This window comes from Medicago truncatula, chromosome 3 (assembly GCF_003473485.1).
Source record: "Medicago truncatula cultivar Jemalong A17 chromosome 3, MtrunA17r5.0-ANR, whole genome shotgun sequence".
Taxonomy (NCBI): domain Eukaryota; kingdom Viridiplantae; phylum Streptophyta; class Magnoliopsida; order Fabales; family Fabaceae; genus Medicago; species Medicago truncatula.
The window spans coordinates 52,570,607-52,596,089 of record NC_053044.1 but is presented as its reverse complement, the minus strand read 5'-3'; the positions used below and the strand labels follow the sequence as shown (position 1 = coordinate 52,596,089).

At 33.8% G+C, this 25,483-nt stretch overlaps 4 protein-coding genes and 1 long non-coding RNA gene across 7 annotated transcripts; 2 read left to right on the top strand and 3 right to left on the bottom strand.

Annotated features, from left to right (window-relative positions):
* The first annotated feature begins 124 nt into the window (after positions 1-124).
* LOC112420281 (protein MAINTENANCE OF MERISTEMS-like) lies at positions 125-1,907 on the top strand. Its single transcript, XM_039832112.1, has 3 exons — positions 125-838; positions 956-1,555; positions 1,896-1,907. Exons 1-3 carry the CDS (start codon positions 314-316, stop codon positions 1,905-1,907), a joined length of 1,137 nt encoding a protein of 378 aa, XP_039688046.1. The 5' UTR covers positions 125-313.
* Positions 1,908-3,912: 2,005 nt separating this feature from the next.
* Positions 3,913-4,273, bottom strand: LOC120579721 (uncharacterized). Its single transcript, XR_005645465.1, has 2 exons — positions 4,216-4,273; positions 3,913-4,011 (listed from the first exon to the last, which is right to left on the bottom strand). It is a non-coding gene; the product is annotated as an uncharacterized lncRNA (long non-coding RNA).
* A 2,521-nt stretch (positions 4,274-6,794) lies between these two features.
* Positions 6,795-10,811, bottom strand: LOC11442253 (uncharacterized). The gene is made up of 5 exons (XM_003603275.4): positions 10,202-10,811; positions 7,985-8,047; positions 7,710-7,772; positions 7,556-7,624; positions 6,795-7,460 (listed from the first exon to the last, which is right to left on the bottom strand). The coding sequence occupies exons 1-5, from the start codon at positions 10,499-10,501 to the stop codon at positions 7,218-7,220; spliced, it is 738 nt and encodes a 245-aa protein (XP_003603323.1). The 5' UTR covers positions 10,502-10,811; the 3' UTR covers positions 6,795-7,217.
* Positions 10,812-17,563: 6,752 nt separating this feature from the next.
* LOC11442252 (probable receptor-like protein kinase At1g80640) lies at positions 17,564-22,561 on the top strand. Of its 3 annotated transcripts, none has more exons than XM_024777938.2 (9): positions 17,567-17,856; positions 17,965-18,149; positions 18,232-18,364; positions 18,492-18,555; positions 18,920-19,016; positions 19,127-19,226; positions 21,414-21,532; positions 21,622-21,711; positions 21,967-22,561. In XM_024777938.2, exons 1-9 carry the CDS (start codon positions 17,724-17,726, stop codon positions 22,129-22,131), a joined length of 1,086 nt encoding a protein of 361 aa, XP_024633706.1. In that variant the 5' UTR covers positions 17,567-17,723; the 3' UTR covers positions 22,132-22,561. The 3 variants fall into 3 exon arrangements, with proteins under 3 accessions (XP_039687758.1, XP_024633706.1, XP_024633705.1); XM_024777937.2 differs by having other exon boundaries at positions 17,569-17,856; positions 17,959-18,149; XM_039831824.1 differs by lacking the exon at positions 21,414-21,532 and having other exon boundaries at positions 17,564-17,856; positions 17,959-18,149.
* Positions 22,562-24,255: 1,694 nt separating this feature from the next.
* Positions 24,256-24,947, bottom strand: LOC11435427 (60S ribosomal protein L39-3). The gene is made up of 3 exons (XM_003603273.4): positions 24,786-24,947; positions 24,605-24,708; positions 24,256-24,512 (listed from the first exon to the last, which is right to left on the bottom strand). The coding sequence occupies exons 1-3, from the start codon at positions 24,786-24,788 to the stop codon at positions 24,464-24,466; spliced, it is 156 nt and encodes a 51-aa protein (XP_003603321.1). The 5' UTR covers positions 24,789-24,947; the 3' UTR covers positions 24,256-24,463.
* Positions 24,948-25,483: the final 536 nt, after the last annotated feature.

Sequence of the window (25,483 nt, the reverse complement as noted above, 5' to 3'; positions counted from 1 at the left end):
AATTGTTTTGTTTATACGTGTTTTTAATTATTATATACACTGTTATACATTGTTATGTGTTTTTATGTTTAATTATTATATCCATATTTTTTTTCTATTATTTCAGGTTCGTAAGACCCGCGTGCTTAAACCGATTAATCATGGGGCGAAGATTCTCACTCTCGGACGCCCTAACGGGAATGAGAATTGGTTTTGGGATGCGCTTCAGCAGAGCGGGCTACATGACTTGGTCTACTTGGGGTACTCCTCCGTGCCTCATGCCCTGCTGCTTACTTTATGCGAGAGGTGGCATCCGAAGACCAGCACCTTCCACATGCCGATGGGGGAGATGACTGTGACATTGGATGATGTCGCATGTCTCATGCATCTTCCTATTGAGGGGCGGATGTTGGCCCATGGGAAGAAGATGCCCAAGCATGAGGGAGCGGCACTGCTGATGACGTATCTTGGTGTGGCCCAGCATGAGGCTGAGAAGATCTGCAACCAGGAGTACGGTGGGTACATTAGCTACCCCAGGCTGAGGGACTTCTATACCTCGTACCTTGGTAGGGCCAACGTATTGGCGGGTACGGAGGATCCTGAGGAGGTTGAGGAGCTGGAGAGGGTCAAGACATACTGCGTCCGGTGTTACCTTCTGTACTTGGTCGGATGCTTGTTGTTTGGCGATAGAAGCAACAAGCGCATCGAGCTGATATATTTGACGACCATGGCGGACGGCTACGCAGGGATGCGTAATTATTCCTGGGGAGCTATGACCCTCGCCTACCTATACGGTGAGTTGGCGGATGCATGTAGGCCTGGACACAGAGCGCTTGGGGGGAGCGTGACACTGCTCACTGTAAGAAAACTGAAATTTTATATTTATGTTAACTTTATTTTTTTGTGAACTTTTAATTTTTTGTTATATTTTTCCGTGCGTAATAATTTATAAATGTTATTTGTTTGGTTTGTGCAGGCATGGTTTTTGGCGCATTTTCCAGGGTTTTTCAGTGTTGATCTCAACACTGACTACCTGGAAAACTATCCGGTTGCAGCGAGGTGGAAGCTCCAGAAGGGTCATGGGGAGGGGATCACGTATCGGTCACTGCTCGATCGTATACAGTTAGATGATGTATGTTGGAGGCCGTACGAGGAGCACAGAGAGATCCAGGACTTCGAGGAGGTTTTCTGGTATTCTGGATGGATTATGTGCGGCGTCCGTAGGGTGTACCGTCACTTGCCCGAGAGGGTTTTGAGGCAGTACGGATACGTGCAGACCATCCCCAGACATCCGACTGATGTTAGGGACCTCCCCCCGCCTTCCATTGTGCAGATGTTCATCGATTTCCGCACTCACACGCTTAAGGCGGACGCTCGGGGTGAGCAGGCAGGAGAGGATACATGGCGGGTGGCGGATGGCTATGTCCTGTGGTACACTAGGGTGTCTCACCCTCAGATCTTGCCACCTATTCCAGGAGATCTTCCGAGGCCTGCAAATGAAGAGCAGATCATTGCAGAGCAGTGGCAGCGGTATGAGGCGGGAAGCTCGCCTGACACCTATGACATGGTTAGTGGCGCTGATGCGCAGTTAGGCCAGGAGGAGGTCATGAGCATGACCCCTCAGCAGTGGTATGAGGCCATGACCCATATGAGGGAGCAGATCGCGCCGATTTTGACCAGGAGGAGAGCCCAGAGGCCGAGGAGGAGGCACCATCATCAGGATCAGGACTAGTAGTACTATTTTCCTTTTTTAGGATTTATTTTTTAGTTTTAGTCTTTTGATGACATTGAGTTATGTATATATGTATATTTGTATATTTGTATATTTCTACTTTGATGACATTATTTTTAATTTCATGGGTTTTTTTTACTTTGTTTAATGTGCAAAAATAGGTTGCTTTAATGTGCAAATATAGGTTGCTTTATGAACATAAAACATAAAAATAAGTTGAGAGTAGGAAAAATAGGGACGAGAGAGAACTTGACAGAATATAAGTGTCCCGTTGATTTGCTCGCAATTCGTGAAAGAAGAATTGGCGAAGATTTGAGAGAACTTGAGAACTTTGTGAAGTATGTTCAGTTTTCCTCGGCAGTTAACTACCGAGGTTTTCTACGACAGTTTTCTTCGGCAGTTAATTGCCGAAATTTGCTCAAATCCGGCTGCAGTTAACTGCCGAGGAAAACCTCAGTAGTTAACTGCCGAGGAACTTCTGCACTACAAAATCTGGCAGAATCTCCTCTCATCCATTATTGATCTTATCTTCCAAAAATTCTTTAAATGTCTCTCAAATTCTCTCTAACAAACACAACCAAATCCAACAAACTTTATTCAAAAAAATCACAAGTAAGTAATTATAATGCTATTAACTTACATTTTAGTTGTTATAAATGTTATTATTTTTTAGTTTTTGAGTACATTTATTATTTTTTAGTAGATTTACATGTTATAATTAAATTTTAGGGTATATGTTAGTTGATTAATGTTGTTAAAATATTTGCATGATGTTTATGTTATATGATATAAATTTTTTTATTTTAGTAAGAGTATATGATTTATAATTTTAGGGTTATTTTTATGAATTTTAGAGTGTATGTATAATGTGTTTTTGATTGATTGTTTTTAGTTTCTTATTGTGTAGATTTAAAACAATGGCGGGGTGGATCGACGTTCATGCGCAATTCAACGGCGGAGAACCTCAGAGGTTGAAGGTTCGGTGCCTTGGTGTAACGTTAAGAGGTCTCAAGGATACACTGACTGAATTCAACCAAGGAGTCAACCCCAGAGACACAAGGATGGTGGAACACATTTGGTATAAACGTCCAACACTCGACGAGGGGAGAGTATCATTCAGTTGGGTGGAATTAACGAACGACGAAAACGTGACGACCATGTTTTGGGAGCACAGCATGTTCCAGTGGATCGATATGCGGGTGAAGTTGCTTAGATCAACTGAAGATATCATCAAAAGTTTGATTCCGCCACAAGATCGTCATTAGTTAGGGTAAGGTGCATTCCAACTACAACAATTGTATTCCTTTGAATGAGGTAATTCAAACTTGTCAAACAACAGGACTCAAGCATTTCGCAAGCACCTCATGTTTCTCCTTTGAAAATATTAAATTTTTGTTATGCTGGTTTAGATGAAGGTATTAAGTGTCAAGGATTGAACCTCAATTCGGTGGCACTTGAATACCATCATCTAAAGCAAGCCTCACAAAAATTTATTATTTTCAAAGGGAAAACATGAAGTGTTTGGCGAAATGCTTGAGTCCTGTTGTTTTGCAGGTTTGAATTTATCCCATTCAAAGGTAACACAATTGTTGTGGTTGGAATGCACATTCCAACTGCAACAATTGTCTTACCCTGGATGGGGCAATTCAAACTTGTTAATCGGCAGGACTCCAGTATTCGATGAGCATCTTAGACAATGGTATTCAAGTGTCAAGGAATGCACCTCATTCTTTTGACACTTGAATACCATCGTTCAAGATGCTTATCGAATACTGGAGTCCTGCTGCTTAGCAAGTTTGAATTTGCCCTATTCAGTGGTAAGAAGATTGTTGCAGCTGGAAGGTAAATTTCAGAATGTAATGTAAAATGCAATGTAATGTGATAACATATATTTTGTTTTGAATGGAACAATAATTATCTTATTTTGTTTTCAAATTTATTTATTCCAAATACAATTTTATTCTAAATACCATAATGTTAAACAAAATGTGTGCGACACAAAAATAAAACATAAAAAAATCCAAAACAATTAGGCATTAAAAGTCATTACATTCATTCTTCCTCGTCACACAAATCAATCGGCTTGTCCGCTACAGTCCCTGCGGTACCTTGTTTTGGTTGAGGACCGAAATAGCATGTCCTCCCGCTCCTCCTCAACCTCGAGTGATTGTACACCGGCACCTTCGAACCCTTCTTTTTTTCGGAACCATCGCAAACAATTCCATGCCATGTCATAGGTGACTTTTCTTTTTTCGTCTCATCATCGTGAACGTTACCCTGATTCTGATTCTGAGACATATCTACATTTAAAAAAATATGGCGATCAATTCAACCTACACTAACCTAAACTATCCTAACAATTCTAACCATTCTAACCTAAACTATCCTAACATATCATAAAATCAACAAATCAATATAATCGAACCTATATAATCGAAATTTAACAAAAAATAACATACAATTCGACCACAAAGCAACTATTGCATAGGATTCAAAAAACTTACTTGTTTTTGTGATTAAAATTGGCTTCTAATGGCTTCAAATGACTCAAAATCGCACCTTCAAAAATTAAAAACGCAACAATGGAGTTTTGGAAACTCCTATGAAGTTCTGATCTTATAACATTCTCCTCGGCAGTTAACTACCGAGGTTTTCCTCGGCACTTAACTGCCGCCGGTGTCCTAAAAACTTCGGCAGTTAACTGCCGCCGGTTCCTAAAAACCTCGGTAGCAAACTGCCGAGGGGCATTTTGGTATTTTACTCATGTGGCACAGCCAAACTATATGTGGGAACAGCAATTCTCATAATTCACGTGAGAAAGAAAAACGAGAGGCTCAGGAACAATTTCACTGACTTGGTTTTTGTCCCAACAAAACCGTCCAGGGCATATTGCTTTTGAGTTTTGACCATTTAAGATGCAGATGCAACTCATTACTGTTTTTCGTGGAAATTGATCTCCTTTTACTTGGTCACAACAATTCACAAGTTTTTGTTGTGTAAGATACCATAAACTGTGCAGAGATCATATGCAGGGGCGGATCTTCCTTGGGACAGGCAGGTGCCATGGTACCCCCCAAGTTTTCTATATATATTAGATTAGGCATAGTCTTAACGCTAGTATTCAGTTGGTGCGGCGGAAATGAAGTATGGTTTTCATATGGAGGTCGCGTGATCGACCCTGCCATCCCCTTTTTCTTTATTTTTCTGTAATATTTTTTCTATTTTGTTAAAAAAAAGCCCTTACACAGATTTGAACCCGCACCCCCTACCCTGCAATCAAGCAAAATAAACCACTGGACCAGTTAACAATTATGATACTTTCTTCACACAGTTTAAAATATATTTCATACAATACTGGCACCCCCAAGAAATTTTTTCAAGATCCGCCACTGATCATATGCCAACCAACAACCGATGAAATATTTGCTGAAAACAGCTCAAGTAAAATGAATAAACAATAAAATACTTATTCGTTGAAACAATGTAAGTGTCAGCAGGCATTTCTAGAAAAATAAAATTAAAAACGACATGAGGAACATGGTCACTAATCTTAGCCCATGATTTGTTTATAAAATCTTATAAATGCCTTCACAATCGTGTTAACGATCCTTTGAAGTGACTAAAATGTAAAGAGAAAAATTAAAACTTGTTATTTTAATAAACTCGTGATTTGCTATAATGCACCTACAATATTTATTATTAATTTGTTAATTAATAGTTGATATTATCCACTTGACGCTATAAAATGAATTGTTTATTTTAGATATTCATATATAGAAGATCAAACACCCACAATGTGAAAAGGAGCAAGGGACCGACAACACTATATGTTTCAGCTTGATCATTAGGATCTGAACTATTTTGCTAAAAAGAAAATAATATAGATTATTGTTGTTAATCTTCTGAGTCTTTGGGAAAAAGATATGATAATCTGAAGTTCGACCATAAGATAAATATAACCTAACCAATAATATAGGTTAATACCAACAAAGTCACTAGTTAACCCTAAAAAAAAAATCACTAGTTAAGTTCAGCAGCACCTTGTTTGTTTTCCAAAACATGACAAATTCTGCGCTGAACCAACACTTCAAAACTATTCAAAATTTCTCAAAAGATCGTTGGACCTCTTACTAGTATTGTTGTTATTATATTATTAAGCTGCACTTATTATATTATCAAGCAGCGATTATGTGTTAAGGTGACAATTATATTATTAGACAGCCACTGAATAAATGGGAAACTCAATGAAAAATCAGTAGGCAACATTGATTAGGAGAGAGACCAAGATCTTAATTTTTTAGAAGGGATAGACCCAAGTCACTCAAATTTCTTGAACATCCACTGTTATTTAAGTGTATTTTCCGTTTTTTATCATTCTCTGATTAATTTACCACTATTTTTTGGGTAATCCTACCATAAAAGTCAATCATTACTATTAATTTGTATTTTGGTGTTTGATTTCTTCAAAAAAAAAAATTGTATTTTGGTACCAATTTGCATTTGTATAAGATACATGTACAAAATAGACATTTACAATCATTAACCTAACTAGTGATCCATTTGATTTCATTGCCTGTTTGGTTTAGCGGTGCAATGTTTGTCTCAAAGACCAATTGCAGTGAAAAAGCAAAAGCTGGAAAACATAGCTTCTCCAGTAACGTGATTTTCTGCATGATTTTACATGTGCAAACGCCATACCAAACTCTCAATTTATCTGATGGTACCAGTTCAAAAAGAAACAAATGCAAGGAGAAAAAACGTCTAAAAAGTCAAAACTGAACTCATCCAAAAAAGTCTCAAAACTGAAATCAATTCATTTCCTTTATTTTTGTCGAAAATCATCCCACTCGTGATAAACAAATATGACCACGAGCTTCTACTTTAAAGAAGAACATAGGTTGTCATTTGGTATTTTGAGTGATTTTCGGTTTACTGAAAGCAATTGATCAAAGTGATCTATTGTACGCATCTGGCATGCTAGGGCCTTCCACATCCATATTGTTGGGGTAAAAGGACATCTAAAAAACATATCGACCGACATTTGTGTGACACTTAAGCTTTCAGAAGATGTGTGAGCTTCAGATTAACACTCTCAAACAAATGAAACATCCTATATAACGAAGGACAAGACACATGAATTTGCAGAGTGAAGTGCGATCATTCAAAGTTGCAATTTGTAAATAACTTTGAAGACATCTTAAAGAAATCCAAAAGATTTAACCAACAAAAGAATGGTACATTGGTACTTATCTTACATGAATCGGAAGAACCTGCTACTCTAGTAGTATAGTATCTCTACTCTACAGCCTTTTATGGCTAGCACTACCCAAGAAAATTTCCCTTTTTACCATTCACTTGTTTTCCCTTCAAGAGAATTGTAGTTGTATCAAGCAATGTTTCTCATGGCCACTGGATTCTATTGGATGGAGTCTTCAAAATGCTCTCTATCGACCTGTACATTGCTCAGAGTAATTGTTCCAAAAGTCTTGAACAAAGTAGGTCTATCTCAACTCATACAATCATCAGATGGCATCATATTTAGGTCTGGTATCATGAAAACACTTTCTCCAGTAGACTCAATCCTGTTTGGCCTAGACTCTGATGCTTGTGAATGAGTATCATCTTGAGTGGCACATGTGAGGACCTCAGAAGGTACTATTCTCCGGTGGGGTTGACCAGCAAGCGTACCCCGCAGTTCAACGGATGTTGAACAACTTGGCTTGCTATGAGATTTTGATCCGAAACCAAGCTGAGAATACAAAAAATTGGAGTAAGTACCAAACAAAATGAACACATCAGAAAAGTAATCCAATATGACTCACAGGGAAAAAATTGTTTATATACCTTCATCCTCTTCAAACTTTCATTTGTAGTTCTCATCACCTCAAAATTTGCATTTCTAGTTGCTATCTCCTGCAAACAATATTGATATATTAATAAATGAGTATGTCACCTTAACATATGCCTAAAAATATATATACATAGATCAGAAAATTACCCTTTCTAAATGTATCCTTTCCTTTAGCAGGGTGGTCTCCTCTTCCTTCAATTCTGCAAAAGACTGAAGAATGGCAAAAAAAAATGATCATTTAATTAATATTCATATAATAGAATATGTCAATTAGGAATTGAAAGGTCACAAGCAATGGCTTCTCAACCAAGTTGAACAGTCGAATTCTGAATTGTTTTTTGAAGTAAAAAAAAAAGGAGGTAGCTTCATTGAAAAGAAAGGGAAAAAAAAAGTGAGAATCAAATAAACAAAAGTAGCTTTACCTTTTTTCTTTTGCACCTTTTGGTAGAGGCAGAGTTGCTAGTGTATCCACTTGTAGCAGTAGCCTGTAAAATAAAAATAAAAATAAAAAATCAGTATTTTTAAGCATTAGTTATAATGATGGCATATGGTGAAGGTTGATATAAAAGGGATTGAATGAGATCCAAATGAATAATTTAAAAGGAATACAGAAGATACAAAGTTTTTGGGCAAGTGAAGTCAAAAGAAACATAGAAATAAGAAAATGAATAGTGAGACCGAATATGTCAGCATAACCCAAGGGAAGGTACAATACAAATACAATTGATCCAGTTAAAATAGAAAAATTATGTTACAAAGAAGTTGCTCAACTGCTTGACGCTTGTTCTACTTATATGTATATGATATGAAAAAAATAATATTAAAATCAAAATGAGGCAATTACATTTACGATCTGTTTATACAATTGGGACACGTTTCAGATGAATGACAAAGACAACGAAGCTGGCATATCCTCAACTTTGAGGCCCATTGATTATTCGTAATGCAAAACTAATCCACATAGGACAGCCCAGCTGGCGTTACTAGAAGCACGCGTTAGCACGTGATGGGATCTTATTAGGAATGCTCACGTGACTTAGATCCCATAAGCTAGTGACTAGATCGATCGATCGATCGATCTCCAATTTCATTTCATTCAATTTAAATTGTTATAAGATATATAGAGGCACTATTATTTCATTTATCCTAACTTGTTTAATCTTGGCCCTTGGGGATGAGCACAGCACAGCGCGCTGCTGCATGCTGCATGCTGCCGACTGAAGTCAAGTGGGCCAAAGCAAAGGCCGTAGATTCTTTGTCTCTTCTCTTCCTTTTGCGCACCCAACCCAACAAAATCCCCTAATGTTAAGGGGATTGTAATCTAGTAGTAACTTCCTTCATATTTAAGACAACCTCACCCCTTCCCTTCAATCACTTTCAACCCCGTGATATTCATACCTCATCTAACCTACTACATACACATAATGCTTCTTCTTGTGTTGCGCGTTTATTTGCGTCTAGCATTACCTCTCAACACGAGAAACCCCTCCAATGACTCCACCAACCAAAATGAAAAAAAAAAAAAAAAAATATCCTGACTTTCAGTGTCGTAGTAGTAGATAAACAAATTTACTACTTTACTAAAAAATTACTACTAAATTGGTTGACTTATTTTTTATGATCGTAAAAAAATCAAATATTGTTAGATCTGTATTAAATTCCTATCATCTACCGAATCCCCAATAATAATAATAACCCAACCCAACCCAATGTCCCAATCAAACCATAGAAGATAAGACAGACCCATGGAAGAGATTTACGAAGCAGCATCATCGCGCCACAATCTTAACCCCCAGTCAGGAATTGCAGTCACCAAGCAATCCTTAAACATTTCATCACTGCATTAGCTCACTGGGACCCACTAACCACTACTATTTCCAATTTACCAAAACACCCTCGATCTAACCGCAACCAAATTTTTATTCATTTTAAAACACTCTTTCATTAAATTAAAATTAAATGAATACGAAAATTCTTTACATTACATATTTTGCATTTCCCTCTTTTTAAGTCAAAGTAGAAAAGTGATTTGCGATCTTATTAGGAACAAGGAAGGGTGTTTTTGTCAATCAACAATAAAATAAACATGAAAGCAAGTGAGAACAAAAGGCCACACGATCTTTCCTCTTTCATTACTGCTGACCTCATGCCATCCAGATGCCACCAACAACAACAAGTTCGTAAATAGTGACATAAAATTCCCCAAGCTAAAAAAAGTGAAACGAATCAAACGGTTTCGATGAGTTCGTCATTTTTTCTTTTTCTTAGAAAAAATAAAATAGTAAAATTGACAGATTTTCCGTCAGTATCGAGTGTCAGCGGAAAATCGAAAACGAAATGCGCGATTGGAAAACACGAAAAGCAACTGGCTTTTGGCCTGTAAATAAAGAGATCAAGGATAAAACCGTCAAAACGAAAAGAAACTTCGCTGGAAAGCAAAAATGTCTGACACACACGAAAACCGTTTCAACCGCCGGAAACTACATCGCTCCACGGCGTAGAAACGTAGTTACACGGCGTCTATAGAATTTTCAGTCAAACAACAAAAAACAGATTTCAGATGAAGAGAAAGAGAACGGGATAGATAGAGAGAAAATGAAACGAATAAAAAATCATATAGAGAGAAGAAAGTATAGAACCTTGGATCTAGCAGCGTGGTTGTAACGGCTTGAATCTTCATAACCTTCGGCGGTGACAGACGGAGAAGCGCCACCGCTCCAAGAGAGAGGAGTGGTAGGACTGCATCTAGTTGAAACAGCACGGTCGCAGCGAGAAACGGAAGCGGTTGTCCTCGATCTTGAACGCCGTTGTTTGTGTCCCCAGGAGAACGATAAACCACGAGATTTGGTCTCAACAGGCTGCTTCAGCCGTAACAGAAGCTCGACGACCACCGTGTCATCTTTCATCGCCGCTCTCATCCATTCGTCGTTGAGCATCATCGTTTTGCAGAGAGAGAGAAAACTCAGAAGAGAAGAGAATTTGTTGTGTGTGTGTGTGTGTGTGTGAGAGAGAGAGAGAGAGAGAGAGAGAGAGAGAGAATGGAAGTGTGGTGGCGAATGTGTTGGTTGAAAATGAAAAAGAAGAAGAGAGGGTAGAGGATAGGTTTATATATATGTTTATAATAAATTGTGATGAGAAATGAATAAAAAAATGAAATGAAATGAAAATAATAGAAAAATGGAAAGAGGGTAGGGATATTATGTGGCGGTGAAGGAGAATGAAAATGGAGTAGATTCGAGTAATTCGTCTTTCGTTTCTTTGTTGTTGTTACTAAAGCTTAAAGGCAAGAGTTGTATTGTGTTGTGGTAGGGTGGGTGGGGTCTTACTCTTTCTCATTCTCTTTCGGACCTTGGGTGGGTCCCACACATCCTTGTGTGTGCCACTATCTTTTTAATTTTAAATCAAAAAAAAAATAAAAACAATAATGTTTTTTTTTAGGAAAGATGAACAAGGCAAAGACGAGATTTGGTTTACAAGAGCTTGAGGGTTCAAGTACTGCCAAAGGGTTTAAAAGAAGTTGTTAAGTTTGCAACTAAATTGGTGACTTTGTTTCCATCGTTTAAACAAAATCATGATCCTTAGATATTTATAATGCTTATAGAACTAACTTCATAAACATAAACACTAACGCGTAAGAGGGTATAATATATATGGGCAAATTCCTCAAAACTTCGTTTGTATTTGATTTGTGGCTTTAACGGTTTTGTTGGTTATACCATCCTTTTATTGGAATCTCATCTCATTTGATAAAGAACACATGATTTTTTACAAGCATATAAAATACCACCCACCCACCCCCCACCCCCCACATTTTATTCTATGACTTGAACTTCATTCACGACAAGTTTGGAGTCTAGTTCGATAATCACTTTGGAAAAACCCATATTCATAAGCAACGTATAAAAGCTTGTTTTAAACTCATGTTACCGCCTCTTGAGGGCTCAGTTGCCAACTTCATCTATCATCTCGGATGCACATAACACTAAAAAACATTATCATTAAAATAGGCAAGCCATCTATGCATTGTTTCCAACTTTTTTGTGCAGCCAACTTCATCCTGGTACTGTTGTTACTGATTTAACGTCACCCTTTATCCATTCACATAACGACCTGAAGCCCCCCCCCCCCCCCCCCCCCCTGCATGCATCGCTTTCCATTGATAAAGATTGTCCACCACCGTTTGAAGTGAACTTGATGCAGTGTTTTCCTTGTCTTCCTATAGCTTCTCGTTTTCCCTCTTCCATGTGCATCAAAGAGCCAAACAAAACCCATGTTCAAACTATCATGTGAAAGTTGCTCTAACAGATTGACGAACAGTACTTCGAAGTCATATGTCATATCTATTATACTACTGCTTCTTTCTTAAAAAGACATGTCAGTCAATATCACTACTCTACCTTTGTATTTGTTAACCACGGGTAGTTAAAATAGACTAGTGATATTTGAACATCCATTTGAGACAATTTTTGTGACAACTTCTTTTCTCTCTCTTTTCATTAGTCAAAAACAATGGAGAGAGAAAAAGGAAGAGAGAGAATAAGAGTATAATGTGAGTATGAAAGAGAAGGTTGTCAAAAAATTGTCATAAAATAAATGTACAAATATCATTTCTCGTTAAAATAACTACTTATAAGTTATTTGATGTGCGAGTATTCAATAAGTCATCCACCTTGTGTCCATGACAAATTTTATATATGAGAACTCTCGCTTTTTTTAAGGAGACAACTAGGGTACCCATAGAAGAATGGTGGGTAATTTACCCCAACCAATACACATTAGCCACATAAGCACATATTCATGAACTATCTTGACCTCATCAATAAATTGCTCATATTCATTGGTTGGTGGGTAAATTACCCACCATTTTTCAAAGGTAATTTAGAAAAAACCTTTTTTTAAACATCCAAACCCTATAATAACTACATAATGAACTTTTGACAATAAAAATGATCAAAACAACATCATATACAAAATGGACCTAAGTTATTTTTCTTATCAAATAGCTGAGATATTTACATTGAATAAGATATTATTAATTATTAATTGACTAAACTTTACTAACCTTTCGGCCGAACTCCGATTTAATAAAACTCCTTTTCTTTGAGAGTTGGAGGGCTAACACAAAAATGAAAAAAAGAATATTGTGAATAGATTTGATTATCGTCGGGTTTTATTTCTTTTAGGCAATTTTAAATTAAGCTAGATAAAAATTATTTAAATATTTCATTTATCGATAAAGTTTAATATTAATTTTAAATTTGTATTTTATTTTCTTTAAATTTGTTCCTTTGTAAAATTGAAAATTTGCTCTAGCTTCACCACTTATTATCAACACTATGTGAGTGTGTATATATAATTAAATATATAAAGAAGATTTTTCGTCATATTTTTTGTTCAAAACATTAAATAAAAATATTCATAATCTAAATTAATTTTAAATTGATATCAAACTAAATAATAGGATCACGATGATTGAATCTTAAGCCAGACTTAGGTCTCGTTTGGATAAACAGCTTATATTGATGCTTATAGCATTAGAGCTTATAGCACTAGAGCTTACATCATAAGCTCTTATATTCAATAAGCTATTTACGTTTGGATATGTACACTAAAAAGTACTTACATAACTTGAAGTGTTTGGATGTGACATTACATAAGCAATTATCAAAATTTTAAATATTTTTAATTTAACCAAAAAACTCAAAGAATCAAACCACAATTAACAAGATTTTTTTTGATAAAATTAATCAAGATATAAAAAACAATATTATAATATATTAATTATAATTATATATATATATATGGTATAATATCAATATCCGTCCTTAAAAAAAATATCAATATTCATACAAGACAAAATTAATATCAGAGGTGTAAATAATAATAGTCTAAACATCATCATACACAAGTATAATAATATATGATAAACTTTCTTTTAAAAAAAAAGTATAATAATATAAATATAAAAGTAAGAAATAATCACGTATGTAAAAGTTTAATAGTCTTACACCATTGTTAAAAAAATCTTTATAAACAAATAGTTTTTTTTTTTTAATAAATCTTTATAAATAATAGTTAAAAACAAAAATAAAATAAAATAAAATAAACCTGTATATTTCTAGGCATCTGATCTCTAATGATATTTCTTACTCGCTCCATTTGTTTAATGCTCCCTTGATTTGGCTCTTCCCAAGTGATATCTTGAGCTATACTATCTTGTACTTCAACACTATCCTCTAACACAACATGTTCATCAAACATGCGAAATTCTGCATCATATTTGTCGTTCCTTTTTATGAAGTTGTGCAATGTCATACAAGCAACAATGATTTGATTCGTAGTATCCAATGAAAAAGGAGGCATGTTTCCTAAAATTTTCCACTTAGCTTTGCAACATCCAAACGATCGTTCATTTGTGCTTCGAAGGCTAGAGTGCATATAATCAAACACTTCATTTCTCCCTCTAGCTCTAGGCCCCAATCTGAAATGAGGGAGATGATACCTAGTGGTTTTGTAGGGACCCGTGTATCCCATAAAGATAGAATAACCAGCATCAACAAGGTAATATTTTTCTACAAAGACAATTCTAAAAATTATTTATATCCCTAAGAGTCACATTATTGTAACATTTAAAAAAAAATAGATGAAAACAAAAATTACTAAATTGATAGGTCATCTTGAAGAAAAAAACTATTGCAAGGAAGTAAAAATAAATAATTATGAATTAATGATGGAAGCAAGACAAGTTGAAGATGAAATTATTAATGGTTAGTGAAAAGATGAGGAACAAATTGGAAGATGACAATATGTAGAAAAGGAAGAAAAAATTATAAAAAAAACATGCAAGGAAGAAGAAGCAAAACAACTATGAAAAAGTTACCTGGTTATTGTATCTGTGCGCTGCAGTTTGTAAACACCGTAAATAATCTTGAGACGAAATTATGATTGTAGAACTTGAAGGTGTTTAACATATATATAAAAATTATGTACAGTTTGTTAAAAATAAAAAAAAATAAAAAAAAAAAGAGAACAAATTATGTTTGTTATTTTTATCTTTAATGATGTTGTTACGTGTGTTACTAAAAAAGATAAGTGTATACTATCTTTCTCAATTCATCATGGCAAAAGATAAATGGTGTCTGCCAACATATAGTTTTCTTTCGTTCAAAAAATAATAATAATAATTAAAAAATAGGTTTGTAAAGAAGTGGAATGGGGGAGAATCAAAGGATGTCCCTTGAATTCCATAAGCTCCGTGATAAGCCTTATGTTAAACTAAAAAATTGGCATTATTAAAATATAGCATAAGCAGCTTATGAAATTACGATAAGTTATTTTTATTGATTTACCCAAACATCTTTAAAAAGACTTATAGGAGTAGATAAGCCCACATAAGTTTAAAATAAGTCAATCCAAACGGGGCCTTAATAATGATATTTAAAAATACCTTTTCAATATAATAACTAAATAAAATACTCGTTTCCTAACAACTTTTTTTCTTTCAAAAAAATAGCTTAAAAATTTACATTTATTAGTAAAAAGACGTATATTTTTTGTTGTTTAATAACAAAAACATATTTGTGATATAAAGAAAAACATTTATATTTCCTAGTACAAATTCCACCACTGTCAACGGGAAGGTTTTCAAAATTTTATCCTATATCCCAAAATACGTACCTTCCCTACGATTTGCCTATTTTACTCTTCAATATAAGGTAAAAACACCAATTTTTGTTTTACTTTTCCCAAAAAATTACCGGTTCACCTTACGTCTCTAAAGTTCAGTTAACACCTATCGGAAAACACATAATAAGTTTTTCGGGTAGGCTAAATCATCACCCTCCCTTTCGCTTCATCACCTTCTTGTGTAGATCTACTCCGTTTGCAAGCATCATCATCTTCCATTATCATCTACTTTTCGCGAAGTGACATTTTTAGAATCAATTATTTGAGTTTTCAATTCAAATCCGAATTTATTTGTCTTTGCGTTTTGATATGCAATCTTTGTCTTCAAATATGTTTGCTGATTTCGTTACGGAAAACACATTCGAAGTTTTCTCCAATTGTGGTTCCAGAAAACCCGATCACTATTTTCCAATATTGGTTATAAAAAACGCAGTCTCTATTATATTTTCTAAATTTGTTATGTTTTGGTAATGATTCAATAAATTTGATTTATCATACCAATAATAATACTAAAATGTTAATGAAAGAGTTAATGCTTTGTAATTTACCCCCTCCGTCCCTAATTATAAGACCTTTTTGAGAATTTTTTTTGTCCCTTTTTATAAGACTCCTTTGTTATTTCCAACTACAATAATTATTTCTTTACATACATGCCCCTATTTATTATACATCTTTTTCTTCAATCAACAATAAATAACATGTTGAAAACATAAACTAATCTTCTTTTTTAAAGGATAAAATTGTAAAAACAATAGTGATTACAAACAACTTTAATACAAATATCCACTATCTTAATTCCCGTGATTTTGACAAAAGGGTCTTATATATATAGGGACGGAGGGAGTATAATTTATGCTTGCCGAGTTGAGAAACATGTCAACCAATGGCGTGCCACTAAGCTTCACTATTGTTGAATATTTGGAAGATTCTTTGTTCTTGGGAAAAACTTGCTCATAACTTTCACAATGAAATTGTATTATTTTGTTTTCCGAAAATTTGTTATGCCAAATATGTGTTCTCGTAATTCTGATCGATGGGTACGATTGCTTCTTTCAATTGATTTCAGGAATGAAGTATTTTAAATAATGATTAACGAATTTCTGAGTACTGTATACCAAAAATGATTAAAAAATGTTTCCGAAGAAATACATAGTTGGACATGTTGGGGGTGAACTCATCTGAATCAAGAAATGCCAAAAATGAGGGTGAAAACAAAAAGTGTAGAAAGTTAAATGACAAAAAAAATATTAGAATTTTTTAATAAATTGTAGAGGTGAATAATACACTCTAGCATCCTACGACACTTTGTATCCGAGAATTGCTCTGCATTCATCTGTTTATGCTCATTTCCGTCCTATGTGAGTTAACTCATGCTGAAAAATACACTTACGTGAGAAAATAGATGGGAGAAGAGCAATTATGTTTGTATCCTATATATGGGTCGGGTTTAGTTTTCTCAGTATAGTATTGGTTTTATTCGAAGAAAAAAAAATTAAGAACTAGCAAACGGAAATATTTTTAAAAATTTGAAAATCATCCAAATCAATTTAAACTCAAATATTAAAAGTTAAAATGAAATCTAAATCAATCCATATATAAACAATTAAGTGAGTGAATTCTAATGGTTAATGAGTTATAAAGGATGAACTCAAATTCCTTTATCGAGTGAAATAATTTTTGATCAACTTTTCTTATCTTCTGATCGAACTTTAAATTCTATAAACGGAGGGTTAGTACAAAAAATCCATATCTAAGTTCTATGAATTCGATTCATGGTTTGAATAGCTTTTTACTAGACTTCCTTCGTTTCCTTCCTTAGTCATCAACCTACCACACATTGTTTTCCAACTAAAAACATTGATTGATTCTAGTTTACCCGAGTCATTTTCAAGCCACCTGAGAATTATAAGTATCATCTCTTTTCACATCTATCTGAAAAATCTAAAAAATGAAAAGCTGGTTTAAGACTAAATTGACCATCAAGTGAAGCACATAATAAGCCTAATATCCTCCCAGCTATTAATTAACTTGTCATTATTTGAAAAATATAAACAAGCATAGAAGATCTAGATGGAAAGAATGTCCAAAATGTTGTCATTTCCTAAATACAAATCATATTTGGAGCTAACTACTCATGCAATGCAACAACTTCCTGTCTTTTCCTTTTCTTTCTTCTGATGAGCTGACCCATGCATCAGTACCTTTAACAAAATGGAAAACGAAAATTCACCAAAAAGGAACAAAAATATAAAATATATTTAAAAATAAGTTATTGTTTACAGCAATTCACATGTTTGTCGGGCGCTTGCACCTCTACCTTACCATAATAATAACATTAATTTTCTCTGTCTATCCAAAAAGAAAATAAAGACATTAACATAACCAAAACCAAATTAAAAAGAAGAGTTGATAAACAACTCTTATTTTGAATCATTGTTATATAAGGAAAGCTGAAGAAGAAGAAAAAAAACATAAATGAAGCTTGTTGTTCTTCTCATGCTTCTCATGGTGCTTCTTCTTATTCTTATTTTGAGTTTCATATGTTTATGGATTTACTACAACAACTATTCATCAAAATCCAAAAGGAAAAATAATGTTCAAAACTCAGGTATTTCATTTATTTATTTACGTGTACTCTACGCTGTTCCATTGCTGGTTTTTAAGAAACTTAAAACATTCTGTTTTGATTGTTCTGTTTCTGAATACCAAGATGCAGAAAAGGGGTGTGTTCCAATAATTGATTACAAGCAAATAGAAAAATCGACCGACAATTTTCAGGAAAGTAACATCTTGGGTGTAGGTGGTTTTGGATGTGTTTACAAGGCACAATTTGATGATAATTTGGATGTTGCTGTCAAGAAACTACACTGCCAAACACAAAATGCTGAGACAGAATTTGAGGTAACCATTCATTTTTTGTTTCTTTTCTTCAAAAAAAGTATTTATATCTTATATTGAATTTAATAGTGGGATGAATTTGCAGAATGAGGTGGATTTATTGAGTAAAATTCAGCATCCAAATATAATTTCTTTGCTCGGTTGTAGCATTAATGGAGACATGAGATTTATTGTGTATGAGTTAATGCAAAATGGATCCTTGGAAGCTCTATTACATGGTAATGTTTTGTATTTGATGCTAATTTTTATATATATACATGGTAGAAGACTTTTACAACTCTCAGTTACATAACATTCTAAACTCAGTTACATTTTTCTTTTTTTGTGCAAAATTTTATGTTGAAGGACCATCTCATGGCTCAGGATTGACTTGGCATATGAGAATGAAGATTGCTCTTGACACAGCAAGGTGAACTTCCTTAAGAGAATCTCTCTTCAACATCTCAAATCTCTCCCACTTTTGTACTTTCAACTAAAGAAAATCTAAACTTTCTTGGAATGTAGTTAAGGCTTTTTCAATCACAACATTAACCAAGTATACAAAATTCAAAATTACAACTGTTAACAAATTAATGAACAATTCCGATTGGAGAAGTTATAGATCGTTTTCATTCTGCATCTTAAAAGTTTTGTCCCCTTAACAAAGTTTATTATGAATCTTCTTTAATTATTCTTCTAACTTTTTGAAGCTGAAATCTAATCAAATTTCTCTTATGAATATTAAAATCTATGTTAACACACTTAACATATTTACATTCTTCTTTGATGACCAGAGGATTAGAATATCTACATGAGCATTGTTACCCTCGAGTGATTCATAGAGATATGAAATCTTCAAATATTCTTTTAGATGCAAACTTCAATGCCAAGGTAAAAAACTGAATTTACTATATATTTTATCTTCTTCCACAAAGTATTTTATTCACCAAAGTTTCTTATCAATTGACACCCACCCACGTACTAATTGGCGGTGGATTCAGCTCTCTGATTTTGGTCTGTCCATAATTGATGGGTCCCAAAAGAAGAACATCAAGGTTTCAGGAACATTGGGATACGTAGCCCCAGAATATCTTTTAGATGGTAATGCCAACTAAACTTGTTATTACTACCTCCGTTCCTTTTTAATAGTCACATTTTGACATTTTACACAAATCAAGATAATCAATTGATACTACATTTGATGCAATAAACTATACACTTTTACTATAATGACCTTATTCATTTAATATCTCATTTCATATATTTCTCTCTCCGCAATAAATAACTAAGAACAATATTAGTAAAACAATATTTAATGTTGCATTGATCTTTGAAAGTGACACTTAAAAAAGAAACGGAGGGAGTAATATTATTTCACCGCATATGCATTGGTTTGACATGTTGCTACTTGCTAAGCTTTCAAAACAATCATATCTTAGATATTGTTTCAATTGGACCCCCTCATTGAATTCAATTACGTCATGAACTTAGGGTGGTTTTAATTTTGAAAATAAATTATATGTACATTTTTGTCCTTATCTTGGTCATACACCTGCCATATACATTTTCTAAACTGACTATGTTATGGGTAACATGCATGATACAATCTTACACGCTGAGATTTGATCTATATGAGTGACAAAAAATATATCCGCAAGACTGGAACTGAAATTGGAGCTGTTTATCACCAAAGATCAACAACTAGGAAAATGATTGTTGTCCGAAAAATTGGAACGTTATAATTTATCCATATAGTTGAAAACTTGATTCAATTTGGTAGGATGTTGATAACCAAAAGCGTGAATAATAATACTCCCTAGGGTCCTATTTATAGGATAAATTTGACTTTTTAGATACATTGAATAATGTATGTATCTAGTCAAGAGCCTAAACCAAATACATAAATTATTTAATGTATCTAAAAAGTAAATTGTCTCTTGTAAATAGGACCGGAGGGAGCATTAGATGTTTTTTAATATTCTTTGCCTTAATGGAGATCGATAGAAAGGACCCTATCTGAATCAAACTCGAAGCTTAAAGGACTTAACTAAAACTTAGAAACTTAAAGGACCTATCTGAAACAAACTCGAAATTTAAAAGATCTATCTGAAACAAACATAAAATTTAAAGGATCCGGGGAAGTATTTGGCCCATTCTTTATAAACACTACTTCAATCGAATTTCAAGTTATCTTTTTTTTTTTCTCCTTCAAAAAAAAAAAGTTGTCTTATTAAAATCTAACCGCTGAAACCAAGAGTACATGGAGTAGAATTTAATACTTCTTTATTTTATTACTAATAGCAGTGGACATTATATTAATATTTATTGGTTTTTACTTTCTAACAAATTAACAATACTAATTAGTTCTTGTAAAAAAAAAAAAAAAAACAATACTAATTAGTTATCTCATGTAATATATTTTTGCTATTTCATATTATAAATGTAACTGATACTTGTTATTTTGTAATATTAATTTAGTATAATATTTTTTTTTTAGAGAAGTATAATATATGCATGTGTGCGTGTGTTTTTTCTTTGATGAAATTAGTATATATATTTTTTTAATAAAAAATCAGTATATTATTCCCTTCGTCCCATAAAAAGTGAATCATTTTTGCAAAAAAAAATAAAAATGTCCTAAAAAAATTGACTCATTTAACTTTTCAATACAATATTAACTACTTTCATCACTCATAATTCAATATATTCTACTTTGCATTTATGATAAATAGAAAGACACTAATACTTAACAAAGACATTCAAAACTATTTTTCTTCTCGGCTTAATATATCATTTGGTCCTTTAACTTATTTTTGGTTTTCATTTTGGTCTCTTAACTATAAAGTGTCTCAATTTGGTCTCATAAGTTTTCTGCCGTTTACCATTTTGGTCTTTTCCGTTTGGTTTTGATCCTTGGTGTTTTGTTTTAGTTTTTGTAAAATTGATTCATATTGGATTTGGTCCTTATAATATGTAGAATATTTGATTTTAGTCCCTCAAAATGAGGACTAAAGTGAATATTATAGGGACCAATTTCAATATGAAATAATTTTACAATGATTAAAACAAAATATCAAGGACCAAAACTAAATATTTTATATTTGCATGGACTAAAACCAAAAAAAGTATTTTTATAGGGGCTAAAATCAAAATGCCAGATATTTGCAGGGACCATTTCCATATTTAAGCTTTTTTTAATTGTGGAGAAATATCGTTTGGGTCCAAACTTAAACGAATTGAAACTTTTAGAATGATTAATCGAGGGACTCCAATTCAATTATTCTACAGATAAATTGACTGATAAAAGTGATGTGTATGCCTATGGGGTTGTACTCCTGGAGCTCCTGTTTGGAAGGAAACCTGTAGAAAAACTGGCACCAGCTCAGTGTCAATCCCTTGTCACATGGGTATGGGATGTGTCTGAATCTTATGAATTCATATTCAATACGGTTTCACTCTCAGATATGGAGGATAACATAACTATTTATGAATGCAGGCCATGCCTCAGCTCACAGACAGGTCCAAACTTCCAAACATTGTGGATCCAGTCATAAAGAATACAATGGATCTCAAGCACTTATACCAGGTTTGTTATCCAGGAATTCAATCTCAAAAAGTTTGTGTTCAGTACTGTAATAAACAATTGAAGTGACTTTTATTCACTGTAGTAAATTTCAACAAAAATAAAAGTGCTATAAGAAACAATTGAAATGAATTTTATTTACAAATTTCTCGCTAAAATTAAATGCTAGCATGTTCAAAACTATTAAAATCCAGTTTGTGAACTTAACCCCACTTTGTATATCAGTAATGTAAATCCAGTTTTGTATCTTGCTTGTAGGTTGCTGCGGTAGCTGTGCTATGTGTGCAACCAGAGCCAAGTTACCGGCCACTAATCACAGATGTTCTTCACTCCCTCGTCCCTCTTGTTCCAGTTGAGCTTGGAGGAACACTTAGAGTGACACAATATTCAACCGATCCATCTAAGAGTTTGAGCCAGAGATAGTAGTCCACTTGATACATGAAAAGTGAGAATCAAGTATATGATAATGTGATCATGAATAACATGATGCTGCCACGCCAGTTAGTATTACCAAAGACATGATTACCTCGCTGCTTCTATATTGTAGGACAATCACTACCCAATGGTTATGCCCTACACTCTTCAATTCTGAAAGATGTTTGGCTTGATTTAAACGAAGGTCGAGAAGATGAGAAGAGGGTTGAATTGTTGATAACAAATGTAAAGGATAAATAATTAAATTTCACACTGTAATTTCGACTGTTTTGGGGGTCCGTCAAAGAAGATAACAGGGTTTGGATTGTTGATAAAAAATGTAAAGAATGAATGATTAAACTTCATACAATGTAATTCAATTCGACTGTTGTTCAGTAAGCAGAGACTAATAAAACCCCTGTTGAAATACCCGTTGCAACGATAACAAGCTCACTGACCAATCACAACACTGCTTGCAATCCAAATTAAAGTATTTGCAGAAAAATATGAGTCTGGTATAAAATCTGAAGGGAAAAAAACTACGGCTTAGATATAAAACAGAAAAAATATGGAGATTTGTGTCATACTCAAGCATTTAAAAGGAACTCAAGATAGAATTTACACCAACTCGCGCATTTCCGCGATCAAAACGAATGAAGTATTTAACATAATTGATATTAAAATCCCAATCCCCCACGAGAAACAGAAAGTACAACTTTAATTAGTCAGGTTGAACATAAAACTGCATCTTAGTAACAATGAAAAACATCATTTACCACACGTTTGTATTACCTTCTGGCTACAACAAAATGGAATTTGCTTAAATCAATATTGAAATTGGAAACCAGTAATTCCGATTGTAGCATGAATGAATACTTAAAAGCTTGACAAATGTGAGGACTGTATTGAAGCTGAAGGTAGATGGTATCTGCTGCTGCCTTACCAATTACTACCGAAGACATGATTAAAACATTTGTAGACCTCGCTGTTTCTATATCACAGTACAATCACTACCCAATAGTTGTCCTACAGAGGGCCATATTGGCTTGCTTTAAACGTAGGGAGAAAAGATGATGGTCGATAAATGTAAAGCAAACACTAATAAAACGGTAGAATTTAATTAAGTAGAAAGCTAAATGGAATTCAAGGTAGAATTTAAACCAATATATGCATTTCAACCATCAAAAGGAATGAAATATTGATACGACAATCACAATCCCGATTTTTTCAAAAAAAAAAAAAAAAATCAATTACTAAGGTCGAACATAAAACAGCATGTTAGTAAACAATGTAGCTTCGAACTTCAACACAATGGTTTTTGCCTTGATCAATATTGATATTAAAAACCAGGGGATCCAATTGTCGCATTCAAATCAAGAATAATGATTGAATACTTGAAAACTATGTTCTGCAGATTACACTAAAATTATAAAATAGAAAATTTGGTGAATTATTTGCTGAACAATACAACATTTCTACGACAGAGCAAATGGTAAAAAAAAAAAAAAAAAAAAAAAATGTAATAAAACACGTTAAGCCAAACACTTGAGCATTTGTTAAACTACATTCTACAGTAATACACCGTGGTAACAAAACACGCCAAGAACCTCATCCTAGACCCAGATATGCCTATAAACCCATATCATTTCCTTTTAGCTAAGGAGAGTAAGAAATCTTATAGGAGAGAGAAATCTCAACAAAAGATTAACAAATTGCAAGTCCAATAACAGTTAAATTACCTAGCTTTTAAAAATATCCATTGGATATCGGCAACCCACAATTGAATCAAGTTTGACCCTCCAGAAGTGCAACTAGAATAAACACAAGTTACCAAATACCCATTCGAAGGATCTAGATTGAATTATACATTTAAAGCATTTATAAAAAGATAGACTAGTCTGTCAGAAATAGTTAAAATAATTTAACATTTGCATAAAATCAAATTCACTTCTAGTTATGAAACTCAAGCCAGCAATATATAGTCAAAAGATTATGACAAATGAGTGAAATCACAATCACCACCAACAAGGAACAAAACAATTTTCTAGTATAATGGTAGTAACATGATCGCTATGGTTAGCCTATTGAATGAACTAGAACGCAGCAAAATGAAAAATATATAAGCATTAAACATAATACAGAATGCAAAGAATCCAAATTGATTTAAAAAGGTGTTAAACACCTTTAATTAACTACAATAAGTTCCTCAAAACACTGCTGAAAGTTCTTACTTGATATAGATCCAAAGTATGACATTACAATTCGAAAACATCGATTGTCTTAAATTAAACTGAATAAAAAAAAAACCTAATAAAGGACAAAACGCAGCAAAGCAAGGACCTCAGAATCCAAGCTTGGTACGGCGCCAGTGACGGCGCTTAGCATTGTACCTGAAAGAAAAAAAAAACAGAACAATCAGAAAATGAATCAGAATTTACAATAATAGAAAAAATGGGAAGAAATAGTGAAAGAGAAAGAATACCTGATGGTATTGTCGGTCCTCATACGGATCCAGTAAGGGATGGGCCTGTTCTGCCTCATCTTCTTCGCCAATTTCTTCTTGATTACGAATGTCTTGTGTGACGGCTACAAACAACAAAATCGAACATCAGAATCAGAAATTAAACCCTAACGTAATTGAAGAGACTGTGATTTGTGAATACCATTTTCGAATCTTGCCTCCGGGGAATGCTCGACGGCTGCACCGAGAATGCTTCTTGTAAACCCTAACACGAAGCCTAATCTAATTTCAGAATCTTTTTATAGCACCGCAATCTTTTTATTTTGTGGGCTTTTATGGGCTCGGCCCAATGACCCGCTTATTTTTCTGTTTTTCATTTAATTCCTTCATTCAAAATCAAAATATTCTCTCTCATACCCCCCTTTAAACTATATTCTACCCTTTTGGTCTATAACAACTTTTTACTACTCAAAATTTTAGTTTTGAATGTATCTTAATACCCATAAAATTCATTTACTCGGAATACACTTTTTTTAGAAAAAGTTTTGAGTTTTCTTAACATTATTTTTTAAGATAGTTTAGAGTTTATATTGATATTTCTTTACCCTTCTCAGGAAGAGAGAACTTGAAACCAACAAACCTCTCAGGAACCAATAGAGACTAATTGGTTAGTGACTATTTTTAACGATGTTTGGATTGAGAAAAAATTAGGGACCTTTTAGTGTATTCTTTTGTTAAACAAGAAAAATAAAACAAGTCTTTCAAAAAAAAAAATAATAATGAAACAAGACAAAGCGTAACTAAATCCTAGAAAAGGAAAGGCCAAGAGGGAGGCTTATGAACCATAATCAAATAATCTACACCATTAAAACCCAACATTTCAAGGGTATTTGCAATTGC

Bases quoted from the DNA above. Each gene is read 5' to 3' on its own strand.
- LOC112420281 (XM_039832112.1), top strand. From the start codon at position 314: ATGCCGATGGGGGAGATGACTGTGACATTGGATGATGTCGCATGTCTC. The intron at 839-955 runs GTAAGAAAACTG...TGGTTTGTGCAG, and splicing joins GGAGCGTGACACTGCTCACT to GCATGGTTTTTGGCGCATTT.
- LOC11442253 (XM_003603275.4), bottom strand. From the start codon at position 10,501: ATGATGCTCAACGACGAATGGATGAGAGCGGCGATGAAAGATGACACG. The intron at 7,625-7,709 runs GTAATTTTCTGA...TATTGTTTGCAG, and splicing joins AAAGGATACATTTAGAAAGG to GAGATAGCAACTAGAAATGC. The intron at 7,461-7,555 runs GTATATAAACAA...TTGTATTCTCAG, and splicing joins AAAGTTTGAAGAGGATGAAG to CTTGGTTTCGGATCAAAATC.
- LOC11442252 (XM_024777937.2), top strand. From the start codon at position 17,724: ATGAAGCTTGTTGTTCTTCTCATGCTTCTCATGGTGCTTCTTCTTATT. The intron at 18,365-18,491 runs GTAATGTTTTGT...TTTATGTTGAAG, and splicing joins CTTGGAAGCTCTATTACATG to GACCATCTCATGGCTCAGGA. The intron at 18,556-18,919 runs GTGAACTTCCTT...TTTGATGACCAG, and splicing joins ATTGCTCTTGACACAGCAAG to AGGATTAGAATATCTACATG.
- LOC11435427 (XM_003603273.4), bottom strand. The intron at 24,513-24,604 runs GTATTCTTTCTC...TTTTTCTTTCAG, and splicing joins AGGACCGACAATACCATCAG to GTACAATGCTAAGCGCCGTC.